The 25,422-nt window shown below is 33.4% G+C and overlaps 4 protein-coding genes across 12 annotated transcripts; 3 read left to right on the plus strand and 1 right to left on the minus strand.

Annotated features, from left to right (window-relative positions):
• Positions 1-562: 562 nt before the first annotated feature.
• On the plus strand, positions 563-5,007 carry LOC101221254 (phosphatidylinositol N-acetylglucosaminyltransferase subunit C). Of its 9 annotated transcripts, XM_031880357.1 has the most exons (4): positions 563-740; positions 986-1,168; positions 2,049-2,229; positions 3,930-5,007. In XM_031880357.1, the coding sequence occupies exons 2-4, from the start codon at positions 1,117-1,119 to the stop codon at positions 4,855-4,857; spliced, it is 1,161 nt and encodes a 386-aa protein (XP_031736217.1). In that variant the 5' UTR covers positions 563-740; positions 986-1,116; the 3' UTR covers positions 4,858-5,007. The 9 variants fall into 9 exon arrangements, with proteins under 9 accessions (XP_031736217.1, XP_031736218.1, XP_011655209.1 ...); XM_031880358.1 differs by lacking the exon at positions 2,049-2,229 and having other exon boundaries at positions 986-1,181; positions 3,927-5,007; XM_011656907.2 differs by lacking the exon at positions 2,049-2,229 and having other exon boundaries at positions 986-1,181.
• A 1,961-nt stretch (positions 5,008-6,968) lies between these two features.
• Positions 6,969-7,911, plus strand: LOC101221021. The gene has a single exon (XM_004150375.3). It carries the CDS (start codon positions 7,053-7,055, stop codon positions 7,644-7,646), a length of 594 nt encoding a protein of 197 aa, XP_004150423.1. The 5' UTR covers positions 6,969-7,052; the 3' UTR covers positions 7,647-7,911.
• A 1,624-nt stretch (positions 7,912-9,535) lies between these two features.
• LOC116401719 lies at positions 9,536-12,159 on the minus strand. Its single transcript, XM_031880179.1, has 3 exons — positions 11,963-12,159; positions 10,667-10,822; positions 9,536-9,697 (listed from the first exon to the last, which is right to left on the minus strand). The coding sequence occupies exons 1-3, from the start codon at positions 12,093-12,095 to the stop codon at positions 9,675-9,677; spliced, it is 312 nt and encodes a 103-aa protein (XP_031736039.1). The 5' UTR covers positions 12,096-12,159; the 3' UTR covers positions 9,536-9,674.
• Positions 12,160-23,476: 11,317 nt separating this feature from the next.
• On the plus strand, positions 23,477-24,490 carry LOC116403043. Its single transcript, XM_031883636.1, has one exon. It carries the CDS (start codon positions 23,477-23,479, stop codon positions 24,488-24,490), a length of 1,014 nt encoding a protein of 337 aa, XP_031739496.1.
• Positions 24,491-25,422: the final 932 nt, after the last annotated feature.

Consider the following 25,422-nt stretch of genomic DNA (forward strand, 5'->3'; position numbering starts at 1 on the left):
AAGGTAACCTCGGTCTCATCTCGAACGAAATCGACCTCGAGATTCCGCGCATGTGAAACACATCAGATTTTGGGACTCCTTCAACGAATCTCAAAGTTTCCCATCTGCCTCATATTTTAAAATAAAAACTAAACCGTAAAATATGAAATTGTTAAAAGTGCTTTACCTTGAGAGATTTAAGAGGATAGGTAAGTTCAAAAAGTTCCACCAAGGAAAAATAAGTGAAAACGTTTGAATTGTAGGAGGAAAATTGTTCACTACTGAAATGACACAATGTTTTGCATTTAGTGTTTTTAGAGAATGTGTAACATTTGAAATAACAACTATATTTTGGTCAGTTGATATATTCCTTTACTTTTATTTTTAAATAAAAACGCATAATCTCCCCAACTAACCCAATCCAATGAATGAGAAATTTACGGACAAAAAAAAAAAAAAAATACTAATTTTTCCAAATGTGTTACTCTTAAAATGTAAATCTGAAAAGGTGTTATTTCTTGAAATAACCCCTGAAATTCTTTAATTTTATTTTTTAATATCATTAAAAGAAATTTAAAAAGATAAACCGCATCCCGTTTAACTTCAGCCCTTTTGTAAAAAACAAACCCTAACTACTCGTCTACGCTCTCCTCTAGTTCCCTCCATCAGACGACGCCGGCGACTGCCACTCACCACGCTGGCGACTGCCACTCCGATCACATCAGCCGCACTCGCCCTCCGTTTTGGTTCTCAGTTTAAAGGTTTTTCCCTCTTCTTTTTTTTCTTTTTCTTTTTTGTGCATCAATCTTTGAGTAGCGTTTCTGGTTTGAAAGAACACATATATGCTTTTTTATTCATTACTTCATATTAATATGTATTCCCATCCTAGATGTTGAAATTTATATGAAACATAGTTTAGGCCTTGGGCTTTTGTGGTTAAATAATTGATGAGTATTTTTTATTCATTATAACGTGTCTCTAAATGTGTCTTGTCTTACTTTTCTAGAAATTGGATGTATCGTAACGTCTTGTCTCCCGTTGGTGTTCATGCTTCCTAGGAAGTGGGTATCATCAAATAATTATTCAATTAGAGGATTAGTGGAAAATGACACTCAAGATCAATAAAGGTTTATTTGAATGGCTTGTGTGATGCCATTTGGCTTATTGTTGCTCCTAGCACTTTCACGAGGTTAATGAACAAGGTCCTTCATCCATTTCCTTTACAAATTTCTTGCTATATATTTTGTTGACATATTATTTATAGTTTACAGCACTACTTTGATGACATTTAGTTATAGTTTATAGCAAAACTACAAAAGAAAATTTGGAACACCTAAATTGCCTTTTGACAATATAGCAACTATACATCAGCCCCAAAAAATTCCATATCCTTATTGGTGAAACACTTCCTTGGTTTTATCAATGGGGATTTGGGAATTTAGGTTGACACTAACAAGATTCAAGCCATTACTGATTGGCCCCCACCAAAGTTTGTCAAAGACGTTCAAACTTTTCTTAGTTTTGCTTCTTATAAAAAGTTCATAAAAACTTTTAATTTTGTTACTACTCCCTTGACAAATTGCTTGAGAAAAGGAAATTTTGAATGGGGGTTCTGATCAACTAAATATTATATATTTTGTTCAAAATAAATTAGCGAATAGCCTATTTTTCTGTCTTTACACTTCCTTTGAATTGTCCAGGGATGCTTGTGGTGTAAAGTAAGAGTTGGGATGTTTTGTCTCGAAACGACCATACTATTCAATATTTTAGTGAGAAACTCATGCTCTCTAACAGAGTTGGTGCGAGTGTGGTTTACAGGATTGGGTTAGGTGTGGCTTGTGATTCTGTACTTTTATCTGTTGGGGGATATTTTGTGTTGGTCTTTTTATTCATATTTTGTATAACCTCGATCTCCTCTGAGATGCCTTAGCCTTATCCTCCATTTGGAACAGTAAAATCTCCCTGAAGGTCAAATTCTTTGTCTTATGTTTGACTTTGGAAATTAATACCCTGGACCAAAGACAATTTCCTTTTGTGCTTGTCCCGCAATGGCACATTCTTTGCAGTAGGCAGGTTAAGGATATTGACTAATTCTGTGGATGCCAATTTGCTCATTCCCTGTGGAATGCTTGAGTCTGTTCGGGTGGCTAAAGGCAGAGGTTGCAGGGCTACTGATTGTGGAGGTGCTTCCAGTGTTAAGACGCAGCTGGGTGAGAGGTGTGAGGCCTTAACGCCTTGGAAGTACCCAAGGTGAGCACCTTTTGTAAGGTAAGGTGCTTGCCTTTTGCGTGAATCCAGGTGCTTGTGGTGTAAACCAAAGAATACTTTTGATTGAATGTACAATCTGCCTCTCAATGTGAAAGGAAATGCTTTTTTATTTATAGAGAAAAAGTTTGTCGTCTCGTGCACCTTGGGCATTGAAAATACTGGGTGCTTTTGAACCCTTCATTACAGGATAATGGCAAACTTCTGTGACAGACTTGTTTCTTTGGAGTGTTGGGGAATTTGATTTGAGAGGAAAAACATAACCTTCTAGATAGATCGGGGAGGTAGTTAAGTATAATACGTTCTTATGGGCATTTGCCACCTAACCTTTTTTTTTAAATTATGAGCTCGAACAGAGTTGGAGGGGAAAAAAAAGTTGGAGCAATTGTGGTTTACAGCATTGCTTTTTGTCATTGTTAACTGCTTTGTTTTGGGCCCCCTGATTTTTTGTATTTATCCTACCAATTTGGTTGTACATCTTCTGATATTCTCATTTTTCCTCTTTTGCTTGTTATCTTTATCGGTTCTGTTTCCTTCTCAGTTGGTCATCTTCTGTTTTGGTATTTTCTCCGATGTTTATAATGCTTAAGGCGGCTTTTACGCTTTTCTTCTTGAAGAGATGAGACGTAAGCCCAAAATAATGAATAAAAAACATTATGAAAATCTTCCATCGGTATGACAAGTACTATTCAACATGATTGTGGTATGACAAGTACTACTAAACATGCTTGTCCTATAAAAGTGGAAAATTAGCTCCCACAATTTTCACTTGCTCCTGGATTCTAAAAGGATATCTTTATCATCACTATTACTACTACTATCATGGGTTACTATCAGGATTCTAAACCATCATGAGTTGGTCTCAATATCTAACTAAGAGGTCATATCAATCTATGGTGGCCACCTTAGTAAGAATTAATTTCTTATGAGTTTCCTTGACACACAAATGTTGTAGGGTCAGGCGGGTTGTTCCATGAGATTAGTCGGGGTGCGCGTAAGCTAGCAACACTTACGAATATAAAAAAACATCACTAATACTATTATCAATTTTTTTTTTTGGAACTACTACTATTATCAATTAATACTATAATTTCTGCGAGCAATGTTTTTAAAGTAACAACAGTAAAAGTAGTCTTAATTCAAATTGTCACAACTCAAAGCTTAATATTTTGAAGAAGCTAGGCTAATCACTGTTATTTTTTTTAATTATTAGACGAGGCGCATAGATTCTAAGTCTCGAAGTATTTTCACTAAGGCGTTAGCTTCTTCTATGAGAGGTGTAAACGAAGGTGTAAGTCTTGAGGTTAAAACTTAGAATTTTGTCTCAAGGCGAGCCTCAAGACATAAACCTCTATAGCTTTTCGAATCATTGCTTTATTCCATATTGTACTCTGGATATTTTATTCAAGTATGGCCGTGATTCTCTTGGATTGGATTCCTTTTATGCTGTAATGTGGTTCCTCCTTTTCTGTAGTTACGTGATTTCTCCTTTTTTGTGCGCTTTGTTTTTTTGTATGCAATTGTTTTTTCTGTCATTTTCCCCAAACCTTGTTTTAAAACTTATATATATACAAGTTCCCAAATCTTGTTTTTCTGTCATTTTTCCCAGCTGATCTCCAAGTATATGGAACTTGACTTTCATTTGTTTTTAGACACTGTAACTCAAACACTTCTAATATTAGCAGGTCATTTGGTTTTGCCATGGATTCTAGCACCAGTGGTGGCAGTTATCACACACAGCCCAAATGGAGAAAAGTGGCATATGGAGGTATGCAGCCTGGGTTTGATGACAACCACACTGACGAGTCTTTTCTTGAAGATATTGTCATGAATGCCAATGTCGTCAAGAGAGATATCCTAAAGGTGATGCTGGACTCTGTTTCCATATCCGAATATCTGTGCATTGTCACCCTTGTTGGCTTGGTTTGGACATACACACTTAGATCAACTCTTGATGAGAATTCCCTCTTATTTCTTGACATTGGTCTTCTTGGTTCAGGATTCTTAATTCTTCTTTTCACTGAAGGCTCACTCTCATTGAGCCTTCTCTTACACTATATTCTTAATATATCCTATTTCACAACTGGGTTGTATGTCTTGGCCCCCATATATCAAACTCTAACTAGATCCATTAGCTCAGATTCCATATGGGCATTGTCAGTTTCACTTATTATCCTCCATCTTTTCCTACATGATTACTCAGGTTCCACTGTTAGGGCTCCAGGGGATGTTAAGAATCCAAGCTTAACCAGTTGTATTTCTTTGAATGCTTCTATTGTGGCCTCTGTTCTTATTGCTTCACGTCTTCCATCTCGGTCACATGTGTTTGCCATAATGTTGTTCTCTTTGCAAGTTTTCCTTTTTGCTCCACTGGTTTTTTATTCTATTAAGAAGTTTTCTCTTCATCTTCATCTCTTATTTTCTTTCTGTTTAGTAACAATTACTTTGGTTTACGTTTATTTCTTACACCAGCTATTTTTTATTTTGTTGGCTAGTCTTTTGATTTTTGTAACCATAGTTTGTCCTTATTGGCTCATACGAATCCAGGAATTTAAGTTTGAGATCAATGGTCCCTGGGATGAGGCCAAGCTTTGTTTTGATATTAGAGACTGAGATTATCTTTGTTTTGTATAGAAAGATTAGTTCGATGAAGGTCAAATTGAAATTATATTTTGAATGTTTATAGTTAAAAATTCGTGAGTTTGGAATTAGATTCATCCAATCTTTGATGACAATTTTATAGACATATTGGATTGAGTTTCATTTCCATTTCCTCACAGGTGGTTCTTTTTGCAAAGCTGACGATTTTTTTTCTGTATCTAATTTATGCCAAGTATTACAGACCTATAATACTCTTAAACCTTGGAGGGAAGTATTAATTAAATTCTCAAACTAATGTCAAAATAAGTATAGGGTCCAACTAGACTAAAGCTTATATTGTCGATTTTGTGGTTGGAATTCAATTTTTTTTTAACTTACATGTTAAAAAAAAATCTCAAACTAATTATATATCTATTAAAATCTTTAATTTAGGAGTGGATCAATTTAGACTATTTCTTAGGATTTCATTTTAAAGTTGGTAATGTATAATATTTGGTGTATTCCTTTCTTCATCGTAGGGATCGATGAATTATGAGACGATGCTCGGATCAAAAGAGGTTTTTTCCAATCTTTTTATAGTTATTCCAATTAAGATTTTTTTCTTTTTGTTGATTTGATATATTTAAAAAGGTGGGAACCTCAAACCCTGAAGGTTATAGTATAAGTTTGTTTTAGTTGAGTTAGATTTTATTGGTGAATGGTGTTTTGATTTAAATTGATACCATTATTAGTTTTACATTTTAATTCTTACCACTGAAATTTAGGAACATTAATATAAAATGTAGATGTTTCTTAAAAATAGTTTAGAATATTATCACTAAAACTAATTGATCGTATACATCATATCCTTATTGATCGTATACATCATATCCTTGTGTATAGACCGTGGAAGTAAAAGGGAATGACAAAACAAGTAGAGTAGCTGTAAGTAATTACAATTAACATGTTTGGAATTATTACACCTCAAGTTCTATCATGAGTTGACTTAATAGTGAAAAAGAAAATGTAGTTTTAATAAATGACAAAGAGGTTATGGATTTAATATATGATAGTCATTTACCTATGATTCATAGGTTAATCGTAGGTTTAATATATAGTAGGTTATGACATATTGTTTCATGAGACTAGTTGAGGTGAGTATATGGTACCAAAAATGCTTTTCAATAATTTTTTATATTTAGATTTTATCCTTTAAATTTGGATAGTCAAATCTAATAGATTTTTTTTCATAAATTTTTTGTATTTGTTTAAATTTGGGTAACCAAATGTCAACTATTTTTTTTTCAAGATTTTTTTGTACATAATTGTTTATATTTGGAAATGGAAAACAGTTTAAATTTGGCTATTGAAATGGTTTAAATTTGACTACTAAAATCTAAACAATTTTTTTAAGAATATTTGTACACAGTCATTTAGATTTGACTATTTTGGTACACTATCGTTTAGATTTGACTATCTAATATCTAACAATTTTTTTTCTGCACAATTTTTTACATGTTGTTTCCAATTTGATAAAAAATATATTTAAAGAAAAAAATGGTAGAAAATGAAGAGAAGAAAGACAACGGATACAGGGACAAACTTGAAATATTAAAAGAAAGTGAGCATTTTGAGAAGACTTTTTGATTTGGTTAATGGAATATTAAATATTTTATTATATTTATTAAAATTAAGCATTCTTTTAAATGTCTTTTTAAATAAAAGAAACAGAAGGATAAAATAAATAATGAGTGAATGCTGATTGGGGAAAACCGGAAAAGTGAAAAAAGCGTCCAAGTTCATGTAGAGCTAAAACTCGATGGGAAATCCAATCCATTCGGGTTTAAACCGGAAGCCGTAAGCGTAGAAGTACAAATTAGGACGATTTAAATTGAAGCAGAACCCGGTGAGGTGAGATAAGATAATAAGCAAGAAATATTTAATAAAGTGATTCAATGTAGGCCCCCACCTCCATGAAATCAAGAATCTGGACTGTACGATTAGGGGTGTACTGTGTGTACTCAAATTCCCGCGTTTCACGTGAATATTTCCATCCCCATGCATTCCCACTGCCACTGCGGCAGTACCTCCAGCATCTTTTACAATCCCCACTCGCACTTTATCCCACGCCCCTTCATACCCCGACACCCCCAATAAAATCTCTTCCTCTTTTCCCACTCCAACCCATTCCTCCCTCACTCTCTATTCACTCTCTTTTTTGGTCTCCGATGAAGAAGCTCTACCGCAAAAGAGGAACCGTCCACCCGTCTCCCCTTATCATCTCCGATCACCTCTCCTTTCTCCCCACCGTCATTCTCACCCTCGCCGCCGCCCTCTCTCTCCACGACCGTGAGGTTTTAGCCTACCTTATCTCCTCCTGCTCCAATGACTTCACCGCCGTCATCAATTCCTCCAGCCACCGCGGCAAGGCAACTCACCAGAAACACGCCGCTGCCATGGGTGGTTTGGACCATCCCCCGGCGTTCTCCTGCTACTGTTTCCAATGCTACACAAGCTACTGGGTCAGATGGGATTCCTCACCGAATCGGCAGCTGATTCACGAAATCATCGACGCTTATGAAGAGAAATTGGCCGAGAGCAAAGTTGGGAAGAACAATAAGAAAGAGAGGAAGAAGAGAAATAATAGGGGACCGGTTTCCGGTCCGGGTGAGGGGAAAGGGTCTGAAGCGGCGACGAAGGAAGAAGAGTGGAGGGTGACGGAGAGGGAGGTGGCAGAAGGCGGCGAGGAGGGAGCGGAGAAAGGGCCAGTGAGAAGGATTGTGAGTTTGCTAGGGGAAAAAATTTGGGGAAGTTGGAATTAAGTGATTGGATTTTGCATTGATGAATGAATTTGGAGATTTTTCGTTTTTATGTTTGTGAATTAATTAGTTTGCAGTAATTAGGAAGGAATTGAAGAAGAAGCAAAGGGGTGTTCTTATAAACATAATTAAGATATCATCTTCTTCTTTTTCTTTGTTTTGATTCTGGTTAATGTTGTTGTTAGTAAGTTATATATAGAATCTCATGTTTTTCATGTACAAATTTATCAATATATATATATAAAGAACTTAGAATTTTTATTTAGTATGTGTATTGTTTATAATGACCTCTTTAATTTCTACTTTTATGAACTTATGGTCTTACATTGAAAAGTAATTTACTCCAAGGCAATAAGGAATCGAAAACTTGTACCGTAACTTTTCTTTTTTACATAGTTCTTCAAATAATATGGGACTCTTTTTTAGTACTATATATAGATATGAATATTTCTAGTTACACACATATTTTGGTTGCTATTTAGTACTCAACTCATCACTTTGGGGTTTACTTGTTTGGGGTTATGAATATGAAAAACCTCATCACTTCAAAAGGAATAATTTAGACCAATTATTAGTAATTTATAATTGTTTCTTCTTGGTATTCATGAAAAGGCGCCACCGTTTTTTGAAATTTTATTCATTTGAAAAGGAAAGTTTATATTATTAATAAGTTCAGATTTTCTATGAATAAAACTATGCGTCCTAGTTTGAGATTTAAACTCATTAATGACCTTTTTTTGTATATATCTCATTTGGTATTTCTACTAAGATCATTAGGTAGCTAAATTTCAATCTTGAATTAGAGGGTAAGTGCATTTTTTTATTGATCATTGTACTATTAGTTCCTGTTGATTGTTGGCATTCTACTCCATTATTGGTCTTTCAGTGCTTTGTTACCTCAAATTGGGATATTTTTGTGATACATAAAGTGATCTTTTTTTCCACTTCAATACAACCTTCTCTCCCCTAAGTTTTGGGATTTATTGAGGTAATATTTTTTTCTTCATTTTCTTTTTTTGAGTTTAAGTTAACATTTATTTGATTTAAATTTATTTATAGCTTAATTGAAATTCTATATTTTATATATAAAGAAATAGGGGAGAAGAGAGAAGGAAAATGGGAATGATGGGGAGATGTGGGAAGGGGGTGGGGAGACTGGAGAGGTAAAAGGGAAGGGAGTGCTTGGATTCAAGCGAAGGGCATAAATAAAATCAAAAGAAAGGGCCCATGGTCATCTGTTAAGACTCCATCTCCAATGCCCTTTTCCGGTGTTCCCCATGCCCTTTCCCTTCCATACTCTTTCCCTATCTTTTCTTTTTCTTTTTCTTTTTCTCCCTTTCTATCTTCTTTTTACGCACTATTTTTACAAATACGGTGTTCTTGGAAAATGATAACGAAAATAGTGTACAAACACATTTAATTCATTGATCAATCAACCCCATTTGTATGCTTTAATTTTTAATAACTTAATTAACCAAACTCTTATTTTTGTCCTAATTCAGCCAAAACTACTTTGATTATTATAATTATTACAATCAACTTCAATTTCTATCTTCACTTGCATTAAAAATTCTTCACACGATTTTCTTTTTAACACAAATATTTAAAATTCCTTTTCCATCTAATTCCCTTACTTTTGAGACAATTAAGAGTAATTATTTAGAAATATTTTTATGGTCTAAATTTTGAAAGCATAGTAACAACTTAATGCATAGTTAAAGGACGTGAGATGGAGCTTGGAAAGAGTGCTATCAGATTTGTTATAAAATTTTTAAGTTTTAAAAAAATTGTATAGTTTTAGGTAAGTTTTTTCTTTTAAGCTTTGAAAGAATATTTTTTTACCTTTTAAGTTTGTAGTATGACCATGATTTGTATCTGTACCATAAGTTTGATGCAAATAAAAATGCATTTTCGTATAATTCTACATTTAAATTGAAATTTATATGAATAAAAAAATAGATTTACAAATTAAGCATTTTCTTATGACATCATTGTCTTGTCATCGTCGTCTACGTCAAATGCGTCTTCAACCTATGTCGGCAACATTGAGTCGTCTGATCTGCCAAATAACTTGTTATATACGTTTCAAGGTTTGATCACAAATTATGCTCAAATCTTGTAAGACTCAAAACCCTAATAAACAAGTTCAATGGGTAATAACTGATCACATGTAATATAATGAGAATCATGCTAAGTTAGGAGTTCCATTCTTATGATTCAGTGATTAGCATGATATCCAAAACCGTATGAGGAGACCGAACTTTTGTTCTTAATGAAATCTGTACTTGATATCAAGTAGGGTACCTAGCTATAGGAGTACTCTTGATAGATTCACTTTTGTGAATGTTAAAGTAAGGGCCGCTTCCTATGGAATTCTGAACAGATTCTTAGAGTATTCATTAAACTGGGATATACGTGCAAGATCATAAAACACGAGCTAGTTTAGAACTTCACTCAAATAATACTGTGTGTGCAATAACATTAGAAGTAAAGTTCAAAACTACGAGTTACTTTACGATACTCTAAACTATTGTCACTACGTAGTGTTGTTGTTGCTGCTATTTACTACTGCTGTATTTTTTGTTGTTTCCTGTTACTGTGATCCTACATCGATCAACATCAAATAAATATCAACAATTACTCCTCAAACTAAAAACTTAAGTGAAACAATTACTCCTCAAACTAAAAACTTAAGTGAGTGGGCTAAGTCAAAATTAATCAATAGGTATGCTTTTCTTACTTTACACAGACAAAACCAAACTGCCTCCAAGGATTTAAATAATTTAAATGAATACTTTAAGATTGGTTCCATTGGTTCTCGTGCACATTTTCAGAACGATCGCCATTCTCTTCTTCTTTCATGCCAAGTTATCTCAGCTGTAAGAAAACTATGATGCACCAACACGACATTTAGGAGGATATTTTGTTTGTAAATCTGATGGACAAATCACCACAGAGTACGATATATATTGATATTGAACACTTCATCTTGACAATATATGGATCGAGGGAAGCAGATTTACCGTGATTGATGAATGTGGGCATCTTACTAGACTTTCCATTTAAGGCAACCTTTGAATCGCCTGAAGAATGATTCCCATTTCCATTCAAATGAGGATTGCTACCATTGATTTCCATTTTCTCTAAAATGAACAACCATTGCCTTGAAAATCTGTGACCTGTACACGAGATAAAGATAAAGAGTCTCTTCAGGAAAATTTTGGTGATGTGTGTATGAGAGTAAAAATAAAAGGCACTCAAGAGTCTAAGATAATTTGGGAGCAACAAAAATTATATTGAGCATAACTTTTGGAGTAATGTTTGTAAGTAAAATCATTTCTAAGGTAAAGGCTGCGAATTTAAACTCTTTTTTTTTAACATCTTATTTTATCTTACTATCTCTTGCTGTAAATTCTCTTAGTACTTTTGTGATTATCGTTTTACATCCCTCATTATGCATTGGGAATGTTTTCAATCTTTATCCTGTTTGTGGTAACAAGGGTTCTTCTTTCTCATAAAAAAAAAGGGTAACATAGTTTTTTAGTAGACTTCAAAAACTAATCAAATGTTTACTACTCCATAAATACTTCGGTGCTTCTTACGATGCTTTTTGAGGTGTGTCTAGCTGGATGACATGGCAGAATTTAGAAAGTGTTTTATTACTTAACTGAAGGTATTGAAAGTCCATACCAAACACAGATTAAACCAGAGCAGGAAGGAAGCATATTTCAGTCATTAAAGTTATGATATTTCATTAACTTCTCAAAAATAATTTTGACCCTCTTACTTGTGTGGAGTCATCATCTCTTAGACTCTAAAAGCCAGTGGAGAAGAAAATAAAATTTTCTTTTGTTTCTTCCTCAATTTCATGGCATGACATAATCAACTTCTACAACTCTACTCAGTCTTGAGAGATACAGTAATTGTCTAAACATAAAAGAGTTTTTTCTTGCTTGACTCATCTCAACTCCTTAGTCTCATCAAGTTTGTTCCACCAACAAATTCCGAATCCATTAATCTCTGCCGGCTCTAGTTCGAAACTGAAAGCTAATCAATCGCTCTTTGAATTAATCCTAGAAAATTCAAAATGTGAAGGAAGTGATCCTCGACTCCAAGAATACATATTCCACTCCATCAGACCGAAAATACTAAATATACACAGAACTTGCATAAGATTAACAAAAAAAAAAAAAAAAAAAAAAAAAAAAAAAACAGAAATTAAAACATGCACTACGTCTTAAATATAAACATAAATTTACTATTAGAATTAAATTTAAGCTTTTCTTTTACTAATTGGCTAATAGCAACCCATGAACTACCTCTTTGGAGAAGATCGGCGCTACAAGAATTTTGGCCTTTATCAACGCATAGAGAAATGTTGGTAGATCTTAAGAAAAACGTGGGCACAACTTCTGCCTTTTGCGTGGACACGCTTCGTGGTTGAAACCCCATAGTTTTTTCCTTTACCCATGTTGTTGAAGTTAAGTTGGCAGAACTACCCGCACCAAATAAAATCGTGGGGCAGAAAATACATTTTCGTCCACGAAAAAAGAGTTGGCAAAAAGGCCATTTTAGCCACGAACATCATCACGTCGACAAAAATAGACTTTGATCACATTTGTTTCGTGGCAGAAATTGGTTCTCCCAATGAAAAGATTTTTGTTGGCAAAAAGAAAATTTCCCCTCATGCTAAATTCGTCCGCAGAAACAAATATGCATTTGTCAATTATTTTTAGATAGAAATTTGATTGTTGGCGATGAATGATTCATTGACATAGATAATAGTTGTTTCTTTTTTACCCACGCACAAAGCTTCATCAGACTTTTCTAACTAGCAACATATATTGAAAAAGCGTGGCAAAAATGATTCTAAATTTATTATTCATATTGTATGTTTCTAGATTAATTTTTAAATATATAAAGAATTCTTTGCTATAACAAAATACATCGAGCATTGCAACAAAAAAATTAAAAATTAAAATATATTTAACTATTAATACTTTGTCAAAATATGACAAACCACACAATTCTTTAGTGTGTCAAGGTACATGAGCTACATTAATTTTTTGCATAGAGCGAATATGACAAATTAGTGATATCAAACGACTATCAGACAGTAATCATAAGACTATCAGACGGTAATCATAGGGTTATTGACTTTTAAATTTACCACTTTTGTAATTTAGAAAATGCAATGACATGAGCCCTATTACAATAATTGTTTTTTGCTATTTTTGCAATGACTCCAAAAATAAATTGCTTATTTCCTTGATGGTTCATGCCCATCAACTAAATTCATTCCTTGATGGACCAAACCAAATTGTTTTTTCACGATTTCTTGATGGGCAATGCGCGTCAAATAATATGATATTTTTTATATGTATTGTTCATCAAGCAATGATTTTCTCGATGGTTTTTTAGTGTCAACAAACCCCAACTCAAAAACTATCTTTTCTTGATGGTCAGAACTGTCAAGATAACCATTGCATCAAGAAAATATTTTTCTTGATGGTCTTTTGTCACGTCCATCAAGAAATCAAAATTTGTGTGCCAAGAAAAGCCAAATTTGTAATTGTAGCCTTCAGTTGGAGTAAGTGTTCTTGAAATGAAGTATTCCGCTAAGTTAGTTAGTCTATGGCACGTACTAAAAAGAAAGAGTTGGAGAATTTTGCTTACTAGGCGCCCGATGTATTATCTTTCGGAGAGATAGGCGATGAGTGTTTAGATGGCCACACCTTACTTGGTCGTGTGAAAAGGCCTTGAGGGGGTGTGACAATGGGTCTCTTACCAGGTATGTTTATACACTCACCATTTTCTATGTTTAACTATTTCAGGCAAAGGTAAGAGTTTCCCTCGCAAGCGACAAGGACCCGTGTGATATGCCATATAGGGACTATGCAGACCTGCTTCCGCCATATGTTTTTATGTTTTTCGGAGTTTTGGATCGTTCATGTATGTCATGACTGATAGGCATTTCTTTATTTTAAAGTTTACGAACACTTTATTTTTTTTCTTTACAATTAGATAGGGCCCCGATTTTCTAAGTAGTTTTATTTTATTTGATTTGTCAAACGTTGATTTTCTTTAAAATTAGGTTGTGAATTTTTGAGATATTTTAACAAGGTTCAAAATCGGCAATTTTTTCGTGGGCTAAAGCATTAGCTATTTTTGGACCCTTTTTGCCGCTACCATAGTACACAAGGAATGAGCCCCACCCGACCCATAGGCCCTGGGGTATTTTTCTATGTCATGCAGTATGCAAAATAGATGAGATGCCACACTTATCCGCCGACTATCATCGGTCTAAATAGGTGCAACAAAGTAGAACAAAAAAACTAAACCATTCGAAGAAAAGTATTGGGAGAAAAATAAAAACTGAGTCTGCGGCATCTCCGAGCAGTTTTTGTGGGAAAAAACTTTAATATTACTCAAAGTCAGGTCACCTAGTAGTCATTTGTGAATTTTCGAGACATTTTAATAAGGTTCAAAATCGGCCATTTTTTGTGGGCTAAAACATTGGCCATTTTTGAACCGTTTTTGGCCCTACTGTAGTACACCAAGAACGAGCCCCACTCGACCGCTAGGCCCTGGGGTATTTTTCTACGTCATGCAGTATGCAAAATAGATTAGATGCCACACTTATCCGTCGACTATCATCGGTCTAAATAGATGCAACAAAGTAGAACAAAAAAACTAAACCATTCGAAAATAAGTATTGGGAGAAAAATAAAAACTGAGTCTGCGGCGTCTCCGAGCAGTTTTTGTGGGAAAAAACTTTAAGATTACTCAAAGTCAGGTCACCTAGTAGTTATATGTGAATTTTCGAGACATTTTAACAAGGTTCAAAATCGGCCATTTTTTTGTGGGCTAAAGCATTGACCATTTTTGGACCGTTTTTGGCGCTATCGTAGTACACCAAGAACGAGCCTCACCCGACCCCTAGGCCCTAAGTATTTTTCTATGTCATGCAGTTTACAAAATAGATGCGATGCCACACTTATCCGCCAACTATCATCGATCTAAATAGGTGCAACAAAGTAGAACAAAAAACTAAACCATTCGAAGAAATGTATTGAGAGAAAAATAAAAACTGAGTCTGGGGCGTCTCCGAGCAGTTTTTGTGGGAAACTTTTTTAATATTACTCAAAGTCAGGCCACCTAGTAGTCTTTTGTGAATTTTCGAGACATTTTAACAAGATTCAAAATCGGACATTTTTTTGTAGGCTAAAGTATTGACCATTTTTGGACCGTTTTTGGCGATACAGTACTACACCAAGAACGAGCCCCACCCGACCCCTAGGCCCTGGGGTATTTTTCTATGTCATGCAGTATGCAAAATAGATGGGATGTGACACTTATCCGCCGACTATCATCGGTCTAAATATGTGTAACAAAGTAGAAAACCATTCGAAGAAAAGTATTGGGAGAAAAATGAAAACTGAGTCTAGGGCGTCTCCGAGCAGTTTTTGTGGGAAAAAACTTTAATATAACTCAAAGTCAGGCCACCTAGTAGTCATTTGTGAATTTTTGAGACATTTTAACAAAGTTCAAAATCGATCATTTTTTTGTAGGCTAAAGCATTAGCCATTTTTGGACCGTTTTTGGCGCTACCGTAGTACACCAAGAACGAGTCCCACCCGACCCCGGGGCCATGGGGTGTTTTTCTATTTCATGAAGTATGTAAAATAGATGGGATGCCATACTTATCCGCCGACTATCATCGGTCTAAATAGGTGCAACAAAGTAGAACAAAAAAACTAAACCATTCGAAGAAAAGTATTGGGAGAAAAATAAAAAAACTGAGTCTGCGGTGTCTCCGAGCAGTTTTTGTGGGAAAAAACTTTAATATAACTCAAAGTCAGGCCACCTAGTAGTCATTTGTGAATTTTCGAGACATTTTAACAAGTTTCAAAATCGATCATTTTTTTGTAGGCTAAAGCATTGACCATTTTTGGACCGTTATTGGCGCTACCTTAGTACACCAAGAACGAGCCCCACTCAACCTCTAGGCCCTGGGGTATTTTTCTATGTCATGCAGTATGTAAAATAAATGGGATGCCACACTTATTCGCCGACTATCATCGGTCTAAATAGGTGCAACAAAGTAGAACAAAAAAACTAAATCATTCGAAAAAAAGTATTGGGAGAAAAATAAAAACCGAGTCTGCGGCGTCTCCGAGCAGTTTTTGTGGGAAAAAACTTTAATATAACTCAAATTCAGGCCACCTAGTAGTTATTTGTGAATTTTCGAGACATTTTACCAAGGTTCAAAATCGGCCATTTTTTTCTAGGCTAAAGCATTGACCATTTTTGGACCATTTTTGGCGCTACCGTAGTACACCAAGAACGAGCCCCACTCGACCCCTAGGCCCTGGGGTATTTTTCTATGTCATGCAGTATGCAAAATAGATGGGATGCCACACTTATCCGCCGACTATCATCGTTCCAAATAGGTGCAACAATGTACAACCAAAAAACTAAATCATTCGAAGAAAAGTATTGAGAGAAAAATAAAAATTGAGTCCGGGGCGTCTTCGAGAAGTTTTTGTGGGAAAAATTTTTATATTACTCAAAGTCAGGCCATCTAGTAGTCATTTGTGAATTTTCGAGACAGTTTAACAAGGTTCAAAATCGGCCATTTTTTTTCTAGGTTAAAACATTGTAGATACCATATTTTGTCCTATATTTATTTATTATAAAAGAAAAAAGAAAAGAAAAAGAAAATAAAAAGAAATTAAAAAAGAAATTAAATTTGAATTTGAATTTGAATTTGAATCTTAAATTTATATTTTAAAAAAACAATAATAATAATAATAAATACATTTAAAAATAAATAATAAAAATAAAACTAAAAGGTTTGATTTCCTTCCTATTTTTTCTCAACCATCCTTTTTTCTTCGTCATCACTCTCCCACTTTCTCCCACTCTATCACTTTCTCCCACTCTCCCACTTTCTTCCTATTTCTCTGTAATCTGCACTCCATCTCGTGATCTAAAAAAAACAATGGAGCTTACCCTATAAAAAGGAAAGAGGAAAAAGAAAGGGAGAGGATTTTTTTTTTTATTACGGGAGGATTTAGAAAGAAGTGAAGAGTGAATGAAGATCAAAAGAATAACCTTTGGCATTTAAGGGCAGACCTGCTGGTAAGTTTTTTTTCTTTTTTTTTTTTCCTCTTTTTATTCTTATTCTGGTTTAATGATTTTTTTTTTCTTGTTTGATATACTGCTTTTAATTATGAACTATCGTGTTCATCATTTTACCATCATTTGACATGTTAATTTTGTTATTTGTTTCTTTTTTAATACTGAGCATTCTACCTTCCATTCTATATTAAATTTTTTATTTTTTATTTTTAAATATTGAGCATTCTGTTATGTGTTAATTTCTTTTTAATTGTTGGGTATCCATTCTGTGTATCCATTCTGTGTTAATTTTTAAATATTGAGCATTCTGTTATGTGTTAATTTCTTTTTAATTGTTGGGTATCCATTCTGTGTATCCATTCTATGTTAATTTTTAAATATTGAGCATTCTGTTATGTGTTAATTTTCTTTTATTATTGGACATCCATTCTGTGTTAATTTTCTTTTATTACTGGGTATCCATTCTGTGTTAATTTCTTTTTAATTAATTAGCATCATATATTTGTATTTGGATACTCATTCTTCATTGACACCCATTTTACGGTTAATTACTTATATCCATATGACATGCCTTAATAATTATGCATAATTAATCAATTAGCCTTTTGTATTTGGTAATACTCATTCTTCATTGGCATCCATTTTACAGTTTTTGTTAATTACTTTATCCATGTATCCATATGGCATACTCCGTTAATAATTACTGTTATCCATATATTATCCATGTTAATAATTATGCATGATATAATTAATATTTGGCAACGACCATTTTTCATTTGGCCTATTAATTAATTAGCAACTTGTATGTGACATTTTCACTCCCTCATTCTAATTATTTGCATGATGTATTAATTAATCAGTATGCATATGTGGCTATAATTATTTGATATTTATTTTGGTGTGATTATTTATTCGCAATATTATTTATTTGCATATTGGGCCAAACCTACTTTAGCATTCAACTGTTAATTATTATTTGATATCCATTTGGCCTCGTTTAATTATGCATTAATCAATTATTTTGCATCCTGCATTAATCAATTATTTTGCATCATTTTGAATTAATTAATTATGTTGCATGTGTTGTATTAATTAATTATCTTGCATCATACATTAATATCTTTTACATTTTGCATATATTATCAATGTATTTATTTTATCTCAGCATATTACACCTAAGTATTTTTCAAATTTCATAATGTTTTGTCATTGTTATTATTTTTTTTATAATAACGTAAATTGGAGAAAAAGTATTGTTTTTTTATGGATTTTATAATTTAAAATCCATAAATACATGAAATTTTTCCGTTTGAAATTTAATTAATAGATTATTTTTTTTTAAATTAACACATTTCATATTTTAAATGAGACTGAGTAGTATTTTCTATGAATTTATTAATTCTAGATATATGAAATTTTTCATTAAACACCTATGATAGAGATTAAAATATCAAGTGTTGGTATCTTAATATTCTTAAGGTGAATAAAAATATTTTAAAACAAAAATAAACTTAATTTTTCTAATGGCTCCTATGCCACTCATAATCATCAATTCATGCTTAGGTTTTACTTTCTTCGATATGAATTGATAAACATGGGACATTTAAACAAAACCTAAATAAAAATTTTATTTTGTGAACCTCTATAATTTAATTTAAAAGATAAAATTGGGTAACCATTTTTTTGGGTGTTGTAGGGTGCTAACACCTTCCCTACACATAACTGACTCCCGAACTTAAATCTCTGAATGTACGCAGACCATTTTTTTTTCTTTCTTTTTTTTGGGTGACCAATCACACCTTAATATGATTGGTGGCGACTCCAAAATTATTTATTAAAATAAAATAAACGGGGAGGTCGGCCGCTCCGCGTAGCGATCACGTCGGGACAAACATTGACAATTTTTGGACCATTTTTTGCGCTACCGTAGTACACCAAGAACGAGCCCCATTCGACCCCTAAGCCCTGGGGTATTTTTCTATGTCATGCAATATGCAAAATAGATGGGATGCCACACTTATCCGCTGACTATCATCGATCTAAATAGGTGCAACAATGTAGAACAAAAAAACTAAACCATTCGAAGAAAAGTATTGAGAGAAAAATAAAAATTGAGTCCAGGGCGTCTCCGAGAAGTTTTTGTGGGAAAAAAATTTTATATTACTCAAAATCAGGCCACCTAGCAGTCATTTGTGAATTTTCGAGACATTTTAATAAGTTTCAAAATCAACCATTTTTTTGTAGGCTTGCATTGGCCATTTTTGGACCGTTTTTTGCGCTACCTTAGTACACCAAGAACGAGCCCCACCCGACCTCTAGACCTTGGGGTATTTTTCTATGTCATGCAGTATGCAAAATAGATGGGATGCCACACTTATTCGCCCACTATCATCAGTCTAAATAGGTGCAACAAAGTAGAACAAAAAAACTAAATCATTCGAAAATAAGTATTGGGAGAAAAATAAAAACTGAGTCTGCGGCGTCTCCGAGTAGTTTTTGTGGGAAAAAACTTTAATATAACTCAAATTCAGGCCACCTAGTAATCATTTGTGAATTTTCGAGACATTTTAACAAGGTTCAAAATCAGCCATTTTTTTCTATGCTAAAGCATTGACCATTTTTGGACCATTTTTGGCGCTACCGTAGTACACCAAGAACGAGCCCCACCCGACCCCTAGGCCCTTGTGTATTTTTCTATGTCATGCAGTATGCAAAATAGATGGAATGCTACACTTATCTGCCGACTATCATCGGTCTAAATAGGTGCAACAAAGTAGAAAACCATTCGAAGAAAAGTATTGGAAGAAAAAATAAAAACTGAGTATGTGGCGTCTCCGATCAGTTTTTGTGGGAAAAACTTTAATATTACTCAAAGTCAGGCCACCTAGTAGTCATTTGTGAATTTTCAAGACATTTTAACAAGGTTCAAAATCGGCCATTTTTTTGTACACTAAAGCATTGACCATTTTTGGCGCTACCGTAGTACACCAAGAATGAAATTAGGAATGTTTCTTCTTCTGTAATTACTTGTTTTTTACTTTTCTGTAACTTTTTTTGTGTGTATTTGTTTCCTCTATTTTTCACCCCAATGTATCGTTAATCTATTGCATTTTTTCTTTAATTTCTCCCACCATTTAAATTTACCATGGTAACTTCATACATAGTAAAAATAAAAAGTAAATTTAAAAAAGCTCTGTAACTGAGAAACTTCTAATGACAAAAAAGCTGCAGAAGAATCATAAACAATTTTAACTTCATACCACAATCCTCAGTTAAGTCCACTGTAGTTAAGGCACAGCCGGGTGCTCGCCTGAGGCAAGAGGCTAGGCAAATCAAGGCCTTAATGCCTTGCAAGTACCCAAGGCAAGGTGCTCGCCTTTGGTGCCTTTTAGACAACTTGAACATACGATCAAGGCAACCAGACACTCACCTTGTTCAATTGCTCGAATTTTTTTTAGAAAAAAAGACATTCTTATCTAATAGGATTAAAAGAAAGTATCAAAGTTTGTAAAAATAGAATAAAGAAAAATCTAAGAAAGGAAGGAAAAATAAAGAAAAAGGGCCAAAGTAGAAACAGAATCATTTTTATTTCTGTATCTTTTTTCTTTTCCTCCAGATTATTTGAGCTAAATTCTGTCTAATCTTATGTAATTTTTTATTTATATTATTATTATTTATTATTTTATTAACTGCGCCTCACTTTAATCAGACGACACCTTTTGTTGCCTCTTGCCTTGGGGTGATTAAAAAGTTTGTTGCCTTAGAGTTGGCCTTGCTTTGAAAACACTGGTTAAATCTTAATTTGTGGTGATTGATACATGATTTCTATCATCTGTAAGCCACACACCACGATTGAAACAAGAAATCAAGTACCCAACAAATATATTTGTTGGAAATGCACGAGCTCAGTTTTGATAAAGACATGATTGATGTAACTGCTAAATGAATCTCATGGAGAAATTGTACAAACTGAATTCTTGCAACTCATTATGTAGTACTTTGAGAAGTCAAACTTTGACATACTTTATATTCAAATGTGATTTGAATTTTGAAAAAATAAATGTAGATTCATATTTGAGAGATCAAAATTAGTAAAGACGGACAAAATGGTAAAAAGTCAAAATGTTGACATTTTTTTAAAAAAGTCAAAGTTTGTCTTTGATTTAAAGTCAAATTACCATATTGCCCCTTAGACTAAGTTGTTGAGCTTTGACAAGCTTCATTGCATGCAAAGCCACTTGTTGAAATTTGACAAACTCATGCAATTTTGTATGTGATTTGCAAGTGGCTTCATGCATGTGGGACACCAACTCACTAATAGTTAGTGGAATGCCAAGTGTTGACATTGAGAATTTCATTACATGCAATTTTGCATATAGATTGCTTATAAAGAGGTTTATTGCAAATGTGTACTTTTTTTTTGAATTTTTGGTACTTTTGATTTTGTAATTTGGAATTGCAAAATAAAACCAAAAACTCTTTTTCTCTCCACAATCTCAACAAAAGTTGTTCCTTGCTTCAAACTCCATCTCTCTCTTTATTTCCTCCACTGTACGGGTTCCACATTCTATCTCTAAATCCGAAGAATAGCGAGTCAACACTAGTGGTAGTTCGAGATGATGGAAAGCTTACAAACGTAGCGGAAAAACAGATCAAGTTTATTCTATATGCAACTAAGACCTGCTATGAACGAAGGTCAATCCCTTTTGTGCAAGAATAACAGTCAGTACATACATCAAGCAACACTAACACTAACTACCAACATAAAGCTATAAACATAATAGCTGATACATCTAAACTAGACTGAAACATAAAAGTACTTTCTTTTAAGGAAACCTAGAATTACTATATACATAGAATGTTGTACACATATCAATGCTTTCACGGAACTGCATGAATAATTGCTTCAACAAGGCCCACAAGGTGCATATACAATTGAAAGCTCCACAACATTATGACTAGAATATACAGTCACGACTGCTGACATTATACCACTTATCTGGAAAAAGATCATCTCCAAGCCCTGATACATGAAGGTAATAATCAGAATCCAGTTCCCACAGAGCAGGCTTCCCTTCTTGTGGTTGAAAGTAACCTAAAAATCTGGTAACACATGAGTAAGAAGACGTTTAAGAACATGATCACGTCGCGACAGCTTGGCGACTCTGCTGGGGATTTTGGAGAGTCGAGCCATATATTTTATCTTTTATTATTATTATATTATAATATGTTGGTTCACTTAATTATTTGTTTTTATTTGATTCAGATGTAATATTTTGTACTATGTTATTGGTATTATTTTTTTTTATTATTTTTTTATTTTTATGTCATCATGCATTTACACACACTCACAAGCCCTCTACCCGGGCTACAACCTTATAGGACTAGAATTGAGGATGAAGTAGTGTTGACTTTCGAGGGGTTTCGACTCCCGTGCAAGCACATGAAAAATCCTCGCTCAGATTAATTCTTCTGTTATTAGTTAAATAACATTAGAATAAATTTGAGGGCCTTTTTTTTTCTTTTAAGAGTTTTGATACCAACACTATGTCATTTTTCTATCTAGCTTATTTTATCCAAAGTCTTATTATTATTATTATTATTTAAAAAAAAAAAAGAAAACAAAGTTTCACATTTTTATAAAATTTGACATATTTCCTTTTTATTTATTTATTTATTTTTAAAATGGGGTTTAATCATAGTATATTAAAAAAAAAACGAATTTTTTATTTTGTTTTTTTTTCTTTTTTTAAATTTGGTCTTTGAATTCAACCACAAGGAAAGTAATGCTTACAAGTGCCTAAAAACCTTATTTTATTATTATTATTTTTTTTTTTTTTACATCTTTTACATTTTTTTAATTTTCTGTTATTAATTATTAATTAATTATTATTATTATTTATTCATTATTATTATTATTATTATCCTACATTTTTTTACATTTTTTTATTTTTATATTATTATTTTTTTTATTTTTTTAAATTTTAATTTTTTAAATTTTTTAAATTTTATTTATTTATTTTTATTATTATTATTTTTTTTTCTCTTTCTCATGTTTTGTTACTTTGTTATTATTGTGCAAAGTGATTTGACTATATCTTTTTGTTATGATTGTGCAAAAAATAAACAGTTGTTTAAATACCAGAATGTCCAATATGTCAATGCATTCATCTTATGAATCCAAGTTTGATGAGCCAAGTGATGTTCTTAAATGGGCTGAAGAGACACAACAAAAATTTGGGGATAGCATAAACGATTCTTCTCAAATATCAGTATTATCCAAGTGTCAGCTCTCTTTTACACAAAATGATTTAGCAAAACTAAAAATGATTTGGGAGGCATTGACACCTCAACGGAGATTCATTTTTTCGAAGAAATATGGACATATAGCAGAGTTGATGTACATACCGGTGAATCATTTTGCTTTAAGAGCCATAATTAATTTTTGGGATCCAGCATATAATTGTTTCACACTTGGGTCATGTGATTTACTGCCAACCATAGAAGAATATCAAGCTATGCTTAGTATGCCTGGAAAGGAAAGGGAAATTGTTTATTTCTTTAACCCTAAGCAAACAACAAAAAGGACTTTGTCAAAATTTTTAGAAACCGTCCATGCCACTGAAATTCAGAAACATATAAAAGTTAAGGGTGGAGAAGAGAATGTGTCATTTGACTATCTATTAATGATGACACAGACGTACATTGATGAAGACAAAGGTCTTGCTCTCTTGGCATTATGCATTTATGGAGCGGTGATTTTTCCTAAAGCAGAAGGTTATGTCGATGGGAAAGTGATCAGATTATTCTTTGAAATAGAACGAGGAGTCGATCCTATTATACCTATATTGGCTGAAACTTTTCGATCCCTTAACTTCTGTAGAAATAAAGGTGCAGGAAAATTGAATTGTTGTGTTCCTTTATTATATATTTGGATACACAGCCATATCAAATTTCCGGCAGAGTTTAGGTGTCCAAAGTTAGAATTCAGTAGCCCATGGAATTTAATGCGAAACACAATTAGTGAGTTTGGTATGGCAGTTTGGAACCCAACATATCCAAAGAAGGAGACTTGGGTGTCTTTTTTTTCAACGTTGAGTTCTGAAGATGTCATATGGAAAGCCCAATGGATGCCTTTGAAAGCAGTAATTTACAGATGTGGAGATTTCCATAGTGTGCCATTGTTGGGACCGTGGGGAGGTGTTAACTATACACCATTGTTAGTTTTGCGTCAAGTTTGGCTCAAACAGTTTATACCACCAACTCATAATTTACAAGACTCTGATTTTGCATACGATCATGAAGATTGTCAAAGGAAAAAACATCGAGCAGTATGTGCATGGAAGTCTGTGAGGAAGATAAAAGACAAAGGACACTATGAAGGGGTTACTAGTGGATATGAGGCGTGGCAGACAAATAGAAGGAAGAATGTAATATATACCTTAAAGGATGTAGTTGAAAGGGTAGAGGAGACAAGCTCTGAACAACCAGACCAGTGGGTTGAGAAGATCACTAAATTAGAGGAGAAAAATCGACTGTTAGAGCAAGAGAATGAGAAACTTCAAAAAGAGACGAGCCAATGGATAGATCATGCGACTTTTTTGCAGAAAGAGCTTGAAAAGACCAAGAGTTTCTTAAAAAACCAAGATAAATTAGAAAAGAATCTTGAGGTGTTAGATGAAGAGATGGGGCGCGATGAATAAGTCGAATAGAAGTTTGAAAAATGAAAAGACAATATTACAGGCAACAGTAGAATCACAAGATGAATATATTAAAGACTTAGAAAGCATGAAGGAATATTATCTCGAGCTTGTCAATGATTTTGAAATCGTCAATTGGTAAACGGGAAGCACAAATAGTAGATTTGGAAGTACACAATTTTGTTCTCTACGCCAAACTGTCGATAGCCTACATGTGAAGATGGTCGAGCACTCTGAAGATTATAAGATACTGAAAAATTATGCTGATTCCTTACACCATCAACTTACTGCATTTCAAAATTCAAGTGAGAGAATAGTGCAAGAATACAAATTATTGAAGACAGATTACATGCAAATGAAGGTTGATTATGACTTGCAAGGGAGAGATTTTCAAACGTTAGTTGAACGTGTAGATCAAACAATTGGATTTCTCAGAATAGTGTCTAGAAGAGCAAATGGTTTTGCGGAATGGGCAGCTGATTTAAGGATTAATTTTTTCTCAATACGACCACATTCAGATGATCTTAATAGATTCTTAAAGATGATATGCAGAGAACTTGGACATTTTGGTCGTTTTTATTAAGCTGTTTATTTTGCTATTATGAACAAAGTTGTTGTTATTGCATTTCATTATTATTGTTATTATCAATTTTTTTTTTTTGCCAAGTTTATATTTTGTGTTGATTTATTGTATTTGAATTTATTATTTATTTATTCAATTAATTATTTTTTTTTTCTTTCCTTTTACTCTTTGGTCTTCAAAGTTCTCATAATAATCAAAGGAAAACATAGCTCGTCCTACTCCAATTCTCCATACTTACAATACGCGGTATAAAAGTCGAATCATGGAAGAACAAAGATAAAGACATGGATAAAATGAGACAAGATATTAATAATCTTGGGGAACAAGTTTCAAAAATACTGGAATTGCTTTC

Source organism: Cucumis sativus, chromosome 1 (assembly GCF_000004075.3).
Source record: "Cucumis sativus cultivar 9930 chromosome 1, Cucumber_9930_V3, whole genome shotgun sequence".
Lineage (NCBI taxonomy): Eukaryota > Viridiplantae > Streptophyta > Magnoliopsida > Cucurbitales > Cucurbitaceae > Cucumis > Cucumis sativus.